Source organism: Telopea speciosissima, chromosome 11 (assembly GCF_018873765.1).
Source record: "Telopea speciosissima isolate NSW1024214 ecotype Mountain lineage chromosome 11, Tspe_v1, whole genome shotgun sequence".
In the NCBI taxonomy this organism is placed as follows: domain Eukaryota; kingdom Viridiplantae; phylum Streptophyta; class Magnoliopsida; order Proteales; family Proteaceae; genus Telopea; species Telopea speciosissima.
Genome location: NC_057926.1, coordinates 16,852,208 through 16,865,735, shown reverse-complemented (window position 1 = coordinate 16,865,735; position 13,528 = coordinate 16,852,208). Strand labels below are relative to the sequence as shown.

At 47.6% G+C, this 13,528-nt stretch overlaps 1 protein-coding gene across 1 annotated transcript in view; it reads left to right on the top strand.

The window, feature by feature from the left end:
* Positions 1-8,694: 8,694 nt before the first annotated feature.
* LOC122646680 (DNA (cytosine-5)-methyltransferase CMT2-like) overlaps positions 8,695-13,528 on the top strand; it is an 83,828-nt gene continuing 78,994 nt past the window's right edge. The window contains exons 1-7 of the mRNA XM_043840272.1: positions 8,695-9,714; positions 9,877-10,100; positions 10,652-10,683; positions 10,787-10,886; positions 11,235-11,342; positions 11,453-11,572; positions 11,902-11,995. Of these exons, the coding sequence (XP_043696207.1) occupies positions 9,093-9,714; positions 9,877-10,100; positions 10,652-10,683; positions 10,787-10,886; positions 11,235-11,342; positions 11,453-11,572; positions 11,902-11,995 (1,300 nt within the window). The 5' untranslated portion in view covers positions 8,695-9,092. The remainder of the gene's footprint in view (positions 9,715-9,876; positions 10,101-10,651; positions 10,684-10,786; positions 10,887-11,234; positions 11,343-11,452; positions 11,573-11,901; positions 11,996-13,528) is intronic.

Genomic DNA, 13,528 nt, shown 5'->3' with positions numbered 1-13,528 from the left:
CAGGCTCAGCTTGCCGAGGTTAGAGAGAAGACCAAGGAAGATCTGGCCACGGCTCAGGTCAAGGCGGTCAGTGACTATCTACAATCAGAGGAGTATGCTGACGTGTGCCATAAGATCAGGAAGCCTCCCTACGCCGAAGGATTCGAGGCAGGCCGAGCTGAGCTTTTGGCCGAGACCAAGGCGACGTACCCTGATCTCAATCTCTCCCGGTTTGATGATGATGCGACTACCTTCGTCGGGGAGTTGGGAGATGAGGAGGGAGCCGAGGTCACCCAGGCTCTGCCCTTTGAGGAGCCTATTCAGGCCAACATCTTCCCTCTGGATGCTGGATCAAAAGACCCTCCTGCCGAGCCTACTGCCGTGGACACCGCCGAGATCGATTGAGATGTAAAATTTATTTTTTTTTTTTTGGGCCGGACTGCCCATCTTGTAACCATGCCGATCAGTTGACTTACAATGAATGAAAAAATTTATTTTTGCCAGAATTTGTCTAAGTGTTTTAGCTCGGCACTCTTAACCTTCTTTTCCTTGTGTACTTTATTCTATTTGTGGCCAAATTGCCGAGTTATTTTGCTAGCCAAGCTTAGGAACTTGTCTCTTTTTTGCCCATGCGTCACGTAGTCGGCGGCTCGGCCATGCCATGCCCGAGGTCAATGTGATCCTCGCCTTAGTTGGTTAATTCGTCGTTCCCTTTGGTCCGATTGGACAGGCTATCATACAAACGAATGCGTGACCGGGCATCCTTCCTGGCCGAGCTTTATGCCTTAGCTTAGTTTTGCACTTTGTTAGGCTCGGCCAAAAAGGGGGATGTTTACTCTTGAGAGGTCGGCCGGGTCTATGAGGGCCGGTCTTACGACTTGGCTGCCGACCTATGAGGGTCGGTCTTTGAGGTCGGCCAGGTTTATGAGAACCGGTCTTACGACTTGGCTGCCGACCTAGGAGGGTCGGTCTTTGAGGTCGGCCAGGTTTATGAGAACCGGTCTTACGACTTGGCTGCCGACCTAGGAGGGTCGGTCTTTGAGGTCGGCCAGGTTTATGAGAACCGGTCTTACGACTTGGCTGCCGACCTAAGAGGGTCGGTCTTTGAGGTCGGCCAGGTTTATGAGAACCGGTCTTACGACTTTGATTTAGGAGCTTGCAAGTACGTTAAGTGGTGGAGAAAGACTTTATTGAATCAAATGTCGAAGTTGAAGCCGAATCTAAGCATTATCGCTTATTGGAAAACTTCTTCAAATTTTTCGAGTTCCAGGTCTTTGACCTTCTTGCCCCGGTCTACAAGCGATACGGTGCTTACGACTTTGCTTTAGGAGACTATTACGGGCGTTAAGTTGGTGCTAACTTTCCTTGAATCAAATGTCGAGTTGAAGCTAATACAAGCTTATGTATTGGAAAAGGTCCCTTGGGAAGTGCCGCTCTTTTACTCTTGAGTCATAGTACCTTCTTGCCCTCTGTTGGTATGTCGCGTTCGGAGTAGGGCGTTTTGCTTTCGAGGAAGTCAAGGTTGGCCTCCATCTTTAGGTGCTTCTCATCCTTTGAGCCTCGGTGCGATGAGGCCATAATTTCAACTAGGCTTTCACATAAGCGAGCAAAAGGACTCTCCCGGTTGGAGTTCTTCTGCGCTCTTATGCCCATAGGACACTTGGGAGTTCTTCCACCAATCTCCCTTTGGCCTCCCTAACCTTCTCTGTTGGTATGTCGCGTTCCGGAGTAGGGCGTTTTCTCGAACTTCATCGAGGAAGTCAAGGTTGGCTCTCAGTCCATCTTCATAGGTCTTCTCATCGAAGTTGAGCACTCGGTACGATGAGGCCATAATTTCAACCGGGGCGAGGGCTTCGGTCCCATAAGCGAGGCAAAAAGGACTCTCCCCGGTTGGAGTTCTTACTGTCGTCCGATATGCCCATAGGACACTTGGGAGTTCTTCCACCAATCTCCCTTTGGCCTCATCTAACCTTCTCTTAATGCCGGCGAGTAATGTTCGATTGGACACTTCTACTTGTCCATTTGCTTGCGGATGAGCTACTGAGACGGGTCGGAAGTCAATGTAGAAGTGTTCGCAGAACTCTCGAAAGGCCGGGTTGTTGAATTGGGTGCCATTATCAGTGATGAGCACTTTCGGTAGTCCGAACCGATAGATGACCTTGTCCCGGAAGAATTTCTCCATGTTCTTCTCGGTGATGGTGGCGAGGGGCTCAGCCTCGACCCACTTGGTGAAGTAATCGATCGCCACTACCACATACTTTCTGTTCCCCAATGTCGGGGTGAAATCTTTGAGAATGTCCATTCCCCACATAGCGAATGGGATTGGGCTCAGCATTGAAGTCAACTTTGTTGCTGGTCGGCTTGAGATTGGTCCGAACAGTTGACACTTCTCGCACGTCTTCACATACCTCATGGCCTCTTCTTACATTCTTGGCCAATAGAATCCCTGCCGAAGTATCTTGTATGCAAGAGCTCGGCCACCCAATTGACTCCTGCATATTCCCTCATGCACCTCGGCCAATGCGTACTCGGCCCCCTTTGGTCCAAGGCATCGAAGAAGAGGGGCCGAGATTGCTCTTTTGTAGAGCACTCCGTCGATCATGGCGTACTTGGCAGCTCGGATCTTGACCTTTCTTGCTTCGTCTCGATTTTTCGGGAGCAGGTTATTCTCCAAGTAGTTGACAATGGGGTCCAACCAGGTCGGCCCGTCTTCTTCAATGTGCTTTACGCTTTCTTCTTGGAAGGAGGGCTTCTCCAAGATTTCTATGTATACTAACCGGCTCAGATATTGGAGGTCAGCCTCGGCCAACCTGGATAGGGAGTCGGCCGCGGCATTTTCTTTTCTCAGTACTCGAGTCATCTCAAAGTGCTTGAGTTCAGAAATCAGATCTCGGGCTCGGCTCAGGTAAGCTATCATCCTTTCGTCTTTCGCTTCATAGTCTCCGTTGACCTGGTTGACCACGAGTTGGGAGTCTCCTCGCACCTTCAACCGCTTTATGCCCATTGCTTTGCTGACTCGAAGTCCAGCTAGAAGGGCTTCATACTCAGCCTCGTTGTTCGAGGCGGGAAACTTGAACCTCAAGGCATATTGGATCAGAAACCCTTCGGGGCTTACTAGTATCAGGCCGGCCCCGCTTCCTTCGGAGTTGCTTGAGCCGTCGACATTCATGATCCAAGTCGGGTCGGCCGTAGCCCCAACCTCTTCTACTGTCTTTTCCTCCCCGACCTCAATGTCGGGCCCTGTGTATTCGGCGATGAAGTCGGCAAGGGCTTGTCCTTTTATCACCGTCCTCGGACGATAGCTTATATCGTATTCACTTAGCTCGACCGCCCAGGTAATCAGCAGTCCCAAAACGTCTGGTTTGTGCAATACCTTCTTAAGTGGCTGGTCGGTCAGTACCGTGATCGGATGAGCTTGGAAGTATGGCCTTAGTTTCCTTGCGGCCGTAACAAGAGCAAACGTTACTTTCTCGAACCTGGAGTACCTTGTCTCGGCATCGACAAGAACGTGGCTGATGTAGTATATGGGTCTTTGAGTTCGACTCTCTTCCCTAATCAACACCGCGCTGACCGCTACAGGGGTAGCGGCTAAGTAGACTTGGAGCTCCTCTTTTGGTTCGGGTCGGCTGAGAAGAGGCGGGTTCTCCAAATATTCCTTCAGCTCTTCAAAAGCTTTCTGGCATTCGTCTGACCAAATGAAGTCCTTTGGGTTCCGGATATTCTTAAGGGCCTTGAAGAACCGTAGGCATTTGTCTCCCGATCTCGACATGAATCGTGCCAACGCCGCCACTCGTCCATTTAGCCTCTGTACTTCTCGGATCGTCCTTGGCGGGCTCATCTCTTGGATGGCCTTGATTTTTGTTGGATTGGCTTCGATGCCTCTGACGGAGACCATGAAGCCGAGAAACTTTCCCGAAGTCACGCCAAATGCACATTTGGCGGGGTTCAGCTTCATTTAGTTCTTCCTCAATACGCCAAAGGCTTCTTCCAAGTCAGCCAAGTGGTGTTCGGCCTTCAAACTTTTCACCAACATGTCATCCACGTAGACTTCCATGTTCCTTCCGATTTGCCCACAGAATATATAGTTCACGAGGCGCTGGTATGTCGCTCCGACGTTCTTCAATCCGAACAGCATGACCTTGTAGCAGAAATTTTCTTGGTCAGTTCGGAATGCCGTGTATGACTCGTCCTCCTCATGCATCATGATTTGGTTGTAGCCGGAGTACGCGTCCATGAAACTTAGCATCTCGTGACCTGTCGTGGCGTCGATCAAGAGGTCAATCCGAGGTAGTGGGTACTCATCTTTTGGACAAGCCTTGTTGAGATCGGTGTAGTCGACACACATTCTCTACTTTCCCTCATAGGTCGGGAATTTTTCTTCTCGGATGAACCCTGATCGGCAAAGCTTCTCCACCCCTTCTTTGATCACGATTTGTCGATCAAGTGCGTAGTTCCTTCTCTTCTGCCGGATTGGTTTTCGACCCGGATCTACGTGGAGTCGGTGCTCAGCTATATGTCTGGGTATGCCCGTCATGTTGGCAGTCGACCAGGCAAAGACATCGGTGTTCGCCTTCAAGAAAACTCCAAGCTGATTCCTTTGATTTTCATTTAGTAAAGATCCGAGCTGGACCACCTTTGCCGGGTCATCTTCGCTGAGATGAAATGGGGTCAGGTCTTCCACAGGTCGTCCTCTCCTCTCGACAAGCTCATCCCGCTGATCCTCGGGGAGATGCTCGACGTACATTGCCATTCCTCGGACATTACCCTTGTTTTGCTTGACGAAAGTAGCATAGCACTCCCGGGCCTTCTTCTGGTTGCCTCGGACCTCGCCGACACCGTTCTCGGTGGGGAACTTCATCTTCAAGTGTGTCGGGGAGATGATGGCTTGGAGAGTGGTCAATGACGGACGGCCGAGTATGGCGTTGAAAGCCACTACCGACCGTACCACCATGAATTTGACTTGAATCGTCGTCTGGTATGGAGCTTGCCCCATCGTGACCAGCAGGTCGATTGAGCCTTTGATGGTTGCGGCAGCTCCTGAGAACCCATGAAGTGAGGTGCCTTCTGGTTTGAGAGCTTCGTCGCCGAAGCCAAATTTTCGGTATGCTTCTAATGACATAAGGTCCACGGATGCGCTGGTATCAACCAATACACGGTGGACGGGTCTGTTCGCAATCTCTACCTGCACCACTAAAGCATCATCATGAGGTAAACTTATACCTTCGAGGTCGGCTTCGGTGAAGGAGATCGTCGCCGCTGATTTGAGTCTCTTGGTGGGCATCTCGGCCACTCCGATGAACCGCGCGTTTGCCTTAGCCTTTTGAGTAGTCTCTTGCCCGGGCCCCCCGAGGATAGTGTATATGGGAGCCCCCTTGTCACTCCTCTGCACGGATCTGTCCTCTTTCTTCTCGGCTCGAACTTTATCATCATCATCTCGTTCGACTCGCCTGTTTTTAGCCCTAGGCTTGGCTCTTCTTTGATCTCGTTCTTCAGGCCGTCGACCTCCACGCTTTTCTCGGCCTCCTTTGACATATCGCTTCAAATGGCCCGCTTTTATCAGCTCTTTGATTTCTCTTTTCAGCTAATAACAATCCTCGGTGTCGTGACCGGTGTCCTTGTGGAACTAACAATATTTGTTGGGATTCCGAGATGACCCCACTTGCATCGGTCGGGGTCGGCGGATGTACCCCTCGTCCTGTATTTGCATCAAGATCTCCTTGCGCGAGGTGTTCAGTGGGGTGTAGTCGGGGCTCCGAGCTCGATCCGACCTGTCAGCTCAGCGATCCGTCCTGGGCCGTTTGTCCTCCCTACGATCTTCTGTTGTCGGCCTTTTCTTGTCGGGCCGGCCTTCGTTTCCCTTCCGGGCCTGGAGGACCTCGGCCATATTTGCAAATTCATTGCATCTTTCTAAGAGCTCGGCCAGGTTTCTAGTCGGCTTCCGGGCCAAGTCCTTGATGAGGCCCATGTCGGCCAATCCATTGCTCATAGCCGTATGGGCCGTGGCCTCATCCAAATCCTTGATATCTAAGGATTCCTTGTTGAAGCGGGAGACAAATGCTCGGATCGATTCGTCGGGCCTTTGCTTCACGCTGAGGAGGTTGACCGTGGTCTTCTTGTGTTTTATACTACTCTGGAAGCACGTGACGAATGCTCGACAGAGTTGAGCGAAGCTTTTTATTGAGTTCGGAGGCAACCAGGAGAACCATGAGGTCGCCGCACCCTTGAGGGATGCGGAGAAGGCCCGATAAGAAAAGATCTCGGTTCCCCCGTACATGGTCATCATCGCATTAAAGTAGTTGATGTGATCGGTCGGGTCGGTCGTCCCGTCATATCGGTCGAACGGGGGAGGTTTGAAACCGTTTGGTAGCGGCACGGTCATGATCTCGGAAGGATATGGGTGTCGCCCGACCAATGAATAGGCGTCCGGGGTCGCTTGTTTCTTCAACCCCTCCACTTGCTCCTCCAAGTCTTGTAGCCGCCTCTCCAGCTCGGTTTCAGGTGCTCGGCCAACTGACTCCTCGGCCCGTGGTCGGTAGGGTCGGCCGTCCCGTTGTGGTCGACCATTCTGGTCAGCTTGGTCCTCGCCATCCTTTCTTGTTCTTCTTTCCTCCTGGAAGTTGGACCCACGGGGGCTCCCCAGCTGTTCTTCTCGGGCAGGCGAGCCTTGACGCCGGGGGTTATGACGAGATCCTTCTCCTTGTCTCGCAGCTCGTCGTTAATGCGGTTCTTTCCCTTGTTCTCAGACTCTTCTCGATTGTTCGTCCTCTCCGAGCCGCCCAGAAAATACCGACCTCCTTGCTACCGAGCCGGCTGGTTTGATTTCCTGCCCTGTTCGCAGGCTTTGGCGATGCTCTTGCTCATCCCGCCGAGCACCTCTACTAGGGCATGGAGGTGGAGTCTTCTGACGAGACGGGTGTGAGGACGCGGCTCGGCTAGGCTCGGCCCTACGTCGGCCTCCATTTTGCTGCAAGTTCCTCTCTGCGCGGACTGGAGCTTGAGGGGGCGCGGCCAGCGGTTGGCCCATCAGCCCACCTCGGGCCATCTGGTTCATGAAGGTGCGCAGCATCTCGTTGGTGTGGAGCATCTGCAACTACAAGTCCATAACCTGTCGATTATTTGCCGGGGCTTCGGGGTCCAAACTCTCCGGCAAGGGTGGCGGCGCTGGTAGGCCCATCCCGTCCAAGCTTGGCTCGGCCTGTATCCGGCCAGCCGCGGCCGTGGTTAACACCGCTCCCCCATTCCCGCCATCCGGTGGGGGAATGGTGCCCGTGATGGGCTGCGCACCCCCTGCCCGAGGGGGTCTTCTGTTTATCCCCTGTCGAGAGGCTTCGGGGGGCGGGGATCGCCTTGTCTGCCCAACGAGTTGCGGCTCGTCCGTCCGGGAAGTCGAGCCATGCTGCCCTGACCTCGTGTGCACCATTATTATTGCTCTTGGAATTGGTAGAAACGACGACGCTTGCCGATGTCGTTCCCACAGACGGCGCCAAATCTGTTGCGTGTGAAAACCTCCGATGCTCGGTTCGCCCACGGATGGACCTGCAAAAACCAAGCGATGAGCACAAGAGAACCGGTGTGGCTCTGGCCTAAGACTCTCCGATGCTCAAGTTAGGTCTCCAATGCAACAGCGTAACTGCGTAGTAAAAAGCCAGATGATCGATGGTGTTCCATACCTGGGTATTTATAGAGTGAGGAGGAGATGAGGCGATTGGGAGAGTCCTAGTATGGTAGGAGTCCTTCTTTCGGAAGGTTCTCCCGCGTATAGTGGAGTGGAGAGCTATTTTCGGGGTCGGACTCTTATTAAGGTAAGAGTCCATGTAGAGTGCAATTCCGTGTTGTGCTGGGATCGTGGCTCAATCCTTATCCCGTGATTCTCGGGATGTGCTGACGTGGCCCGGAGGTCCCCGGTGGGGTGCTATGGCAGCTTCAGTGGAGGAGGGCTTCATCCTCGGAGGTCGGCCCTGGGGGTCGGCAGAGGAGGTCAGCCCGAGAGGTTGGTCTCGGCCGCAAGCTCGGCCAGGAGTCTATGGCTAACCTGTATGAGCTCGGCCTCAGCCACCGGCTGGCTCGCTCGAGTCTGGCTCTGTCAGGTGACTTATCGGAGATGGGGTCGGCCATGTGGCAGCCTCTGATAGGAGGGGTGTTTTATGCCTCATCACGCCCAAATGACACCAGAGAGCAGAGATTGCGCACAAAACGGACCATGGTGGAAGAGACTTATCTGGGTCCATGAACGTAACCAACAATGGCAGATTCCCATCGATCTTTCTCAGCTTCTACTTCTTCGGTAACGTGTTGTTTTTCTGTCCGTCTATTTGGTCCGGTGTAAAAAATTGTAGCTTTGTCCCTTTGCCTCGAGAGTTATTATCGCTGAAAAGAGAGGACTGGGGGCAGGGCCGCCGCCGTTAGAGGCAGGCTGGGAGGCCACCGGCAGATGAGAGCTGCCAGCGGCCATCATGGCCGAAAACCTCGCGATCAAGACGAAGATGGGGTTTTGCACTTGCAGAGCTCCCAACGGGCAAAGTGGTTTTTTTTGATAACTTCCCCTTCCCTACCGGATTGATTAGTCAATTTAGATAATTTATCTCCCGCCAAAAGCGTAACGAATTAAAAAATTACGAAAAAGGAAAAAAAAAAAGATAAAGAATATAATTTTTTTTTGTTTCTTTTAATTCGAGTATATAAACCGTCGTTTTCTCAGCTTCGTAGCCGAGATCTAACAGAGAAATGATAAACCCTTGTTCGATATCATCCATGCTAGGGTTTTAAGATTTCTTGATTGGGGGGTCTTGATTTCGACAATGGCGGAATAGAAGAGCTTAAGGAGATCCCCCAAGAATCATGAAATCCTATAAAAGAACGCCTCATTTGGTTCAGAATGGTAATAGCAGACATCGAACTCAGGGAAATATCAAAGCTTCAGAAATGCCGGACGAGGGACTCATGGGACGGTCTTCGAGGATAACCTCTTGTTCTTGGTTCAATGCGTATGGATTCAAAGATAGTAGATTTAACAATGTCGGACGAAAGATGCATGAGACAATCCATTAGGAGATGCTCGGCTCTGAGTTGGCTGTTCGGCTGAGAAACGGGTCTTGCAAACGCAGAATTCGACAATGTCAGAGGAAAGATGCTTGAGACGGTCTCCAAGATTATCGTCTTCAAGTGCATGTGAGGTTAATTTAATGCAGTCAGAGAAACGGCCTTCAAAGAAGCTAAAAACTTCGGTTACGATTGTTGATTCGGAATTGTTGGACGAAAGATGCGTGAGACGGTCTCCGAGGATTAACTCTGCTCTGGAAGGGACTGGGAGTAGTGCTCGTAAGGTTCATGCAATGAAATTGGCTGGTTCGGATGAGAAACAGCCTCCAAAGAAGCCGGAAACCTCAGTTTTGACGATATTGGAGGATAGATGGCTGAGATGGTCCCCAAGGCTATATTCAGGTCTGTTGGGGACTGTGTACAGTGACTGTGAGGATGATTCAATGAAATTGTCTGCTTCAGCAACAAAACAGCTGGTGAAGAAGCGGAATACCTCAGTCTTAATTATTGATTTGAAAACCATGGAGGGACATTTCCTGAGACGGACTCCGAGGATACCCTCAGTTCCTGTGGGGACTGGGAAAAGTGGAAATAAGGTTAACTCATTACAATTGGATGCTTTGGCTGAGAAACAGTATTCAAGGAAGCATAAAGCCTCAGTTTCAAGTATTGGTTTGGCAGTGTTGGAGGAAGGATGCTGGAGACGCAATCCGAAGACATCCTCAACTCCTGCAGGGACTGAGAACAGGGGCCATAAGGCTAATTCGGCAAAGTTGGTTGTTCCAGCTGAGAAATGGCCCTCAAAAAAGCAGGAGACCTCAGTTTCAAGTATTGGTTCGGCAATGTTGGTGGAAGGAGGCCGGAGATGTTCTCCGAGGACATCCTCAGTGCCGGCACGTACAGGGAACAGTGCTCGTAAGGCTAATTCAGTGAAGTTGTCTGGTCCAGCTGAGAAATGGCATTCAAAGAAACTGAAATGCTCTGTATCGGAAAAGATCAAAGGGAATGTCTGTTTCTTTATTGGAGAACCAATCCCTTTTGAGGAAGCTTGCGAAAGATGGCCTTGGCGCTATGAAGGAAAGGTCTGGTTCGTTTTGATGTTCTTGAATGGATATGTGTTGCATATATGTGACCGTCATTATGCAACCACTATCGCAGTTGCTATTGTTTGATCCCTTTTCAGTATTGGGTGTTATTTGTGGAAGCTGTTAATTTTATCTTTTGTAGCTATTGGACTGGTAATGGCATGGATAAATTCTGCCTTACTTGTCCATTTCTTACCAAGTGATTTACTTAATAGATATCTGCATGGGATACAAATTTTAATTATTATGCTTTACTTTTCTAGTACTAAATTGAAACCAACTTGAGAAAAAAATATAATGTTATATTGTGGGATGGGAACCAGGTCACCAGACACCCCTAATTTACCACAAAGATTTTAGATATCATAGATGTCTTTATTTTCTTCACTATTATTATTGCACATACTATGGGCCACCTACTCATGTGGTGAGTTTCAGCCTGAAATCATTTTGTCATATGTCAGAATAAAAGTCAATCTGTAGAAATGGTCATATGATGATTTAACTATTGAAATTCTGAGTATGGGTTTTTTTTTTGGATTTTCCAGGGTAAAGGGAGTAAGGGTCAAAAAGCATCTGAGTGAGTGATAGTCCACTACGTCTCTTTTGTGGTGTTTATAATCCCTTGGATATATATGCCCTTAATCTTTCTTAGGTTGCTCAAATTTTTTCTTTGGTTGCAGCGGTGATGAAGATGAAATGATTTTAAATGTGAAATGTCATTATGCACAAGCTGAAATTCTGAAATGTGTTTTCGAAATTGGAGATTGTGCATATGTGAAGGTAATTTTTCTTTATTTCTGTCTTTCTCAAGTATCTACTTGTAAAGTTATATTTTATTAGATGCGATGCATGTATATTAAAACTTTTATATTTAGTCGAGTTCACTTTTGGTTTTGATGATATGGATCAAAATCTCTATAATTTCATAAGAACTTAGTTGATTTGCACTAGAAACATAAAAAATATAAGCTTACTTTAAGAAAGGCATTTATAATAAAGAATTTAGAATTTTCATGTCCATGTGGGATGTTAGGAGTTTGTCCGTCTCATGATTGAGGTAACATTTCTTATTGGTCTTGCAATTTCTGCATCTTTAAAATGATTTATTAACACTGAACTATCTTCCAGGGAAAAGAAGGGGGACCGAATTACGTGGGAAAGATCTTAGAGTTTTTTAAGACAGTGGATGGAGAAGATTACTTTAGGGTACAATGGTTCTTTCGAGCTGAGGATACGGTGAGAATGTTTATGAGTTGAATTTCATTAAATCATTTGGTCTACATGATTTTGTTTAATGTAGTTTTTATGCTTACTATTCCCTTTTCTTTCTTTTTGACTTTCCTCAGGTTTTGAAAGACCAAGCTGAATTCCACGACAAGAAACGTCTATTTTTCTCTGATCTAAGGAACGATAACATATTAGATTGCATTGTTTCAAAAGTCAAGATCATACAAGTAGCTCCTAGTGTATGCTTCAATTTTGAACTTTGGGCTTATAAGTCTAATAATTTTATGGGGGAGTGTGGCCCCTGCGTGTGTGTGGGGGCCAATGAGAGCGCACACGGAAGCATCATGGGGGGTGGATTTTTTCCTTTAATAGGGTGCGAGGCAGTCATTTCATCCTCCATTGTGTCTGGGCATGGGCGGTACACTCCCCCACAGAACTTTTCTCCTAATTTTATTTTGCAGTTTTCTTTTGGGGTGAATGATTATGTTGCAATGCATTTTCTTGAAGTTTTTAAATTTCGGTTTTCTTCTTTTGTTGAATTTCTTAATAATTCAGTTATTTTTTGCAGGTAGACTTGAAATCAAAATATATTCCACCATGTGACTTTTACTATGACATGAAATACTGTGTGGAGTATTCAACATTTTGTACCATTATGGATGGTAAGTCTATGATAATGTTTATGGTTAGTTACAACATTAAGACTTAACAAATGGTGCTTACTCATGATATTAAAGTATTTATTGTTTCCTCATGTATTCATTAATATGGAAAACATCTTGCAAGAGAAATCTGTTACAAGTTGATAATTTTTGTGTTTAGAGTTTAAAAAAGCGATTGAGCAATAGTTATTTGGGTATTGTTGGTGACAAGTACTGGATCAGTACCATGTTTAGTAGAATTGTACTGAATCATAGTGGTGTGATGTACTGTATCAGTGCTCTATTAAGTAAGAGTATTGTTAAATGCATGAGGAGTTCCCCCCTTTCCTTGTTATATCGTTGCTAGTTTTGTTAGCTAGTAGTTTTTGGCATAGTACTAAAACTCGCGAAATTTCGGTCGAGATACTCAAGTCCGAAATGAAAAAATGCAATATTTCGAATATTTCGGAAATTTGGATGAAATTTCGATGAAATTTCGGAAATTTCGGTCATCTCGTTTCGGAAATCTTGGAAATCTCGGTAATTTCGGTCATCTCGTTTCGAAAATTTCGGAAATCTCGGACATTTTTGGCATTTTACACCCATAGAAAAATACCATATTTCGACCGAGATTTCGACGAAATTTCGGTATCTCGGAAATTTCGGTCAGACCGAAACACCGAAACGAAACGAGATTTAGTACCATGGTTTTTGGTTAGAGTTGGTCTAGTAGAGTCTTGTTAGTTGTACCGAGTCATAGTGGTGTGATATACTGTATCAGTGCTCTATTAAGTAAGGGTATTGTTAAGTGTATAGCGTGAGGGAGAGTTCCCCCTTTTCCTTGTTATATCGTTACTAGTCTTGTTAGCTAGTAGCGTTTGGTTAGAGTTGGTAGTTGCACGGAATCATAGTGGTGTGATGTACTGTATCAGTCATAGTTGTCATGGCGTCGCCATGGCGTCCTGGCGCTGGAGAGGGTTGCATGGCGACCTACGCCATGGCGACCCTCTTTGATTTCTTCTTCCTGTCTCTCTTTCCCTCGTCGATTTCTTCTTCCTGTCTTCGATTTCTTCTTTCCCTCTTCGATTTCTTCTTCCTGTCTTCTTTCCCTCTTCGATTTCTTTCGATTTCTTCTTTCTCTCTTCGATTTCTTCTTCGATTTCTGAATTTTCTTCTTAAAACTTGAGAAACAATAGAGAAAAAATAAAACATGGCTTGAGGATACATCTATTAACACATTAAAAATAGAGAAAATAAAAAATAAAACATGGTCGACATGCTCGCCATGGCGGGCGACATGTCGATTTATCGACATGACACCCCTCCACCGACTTGGATCGCTGTGACGCCGTGACAACTATGGTATCAGTGCTCTATTAGGTAAGGGTATTGTTAAGTGTATAGCGTGAGGGGGAGTTCCTCCCTTTCCTTGTTATATCATTTCTAGTCTTGTTAGCTAGTAGTGTTTGGTTAGAGTTGGTCTAGTAGAGTGATGTTAGTGTTATGTCTGTTTTTGTCTTTGGGTCTTTATGTAATTAACTCCTTATTAGACTC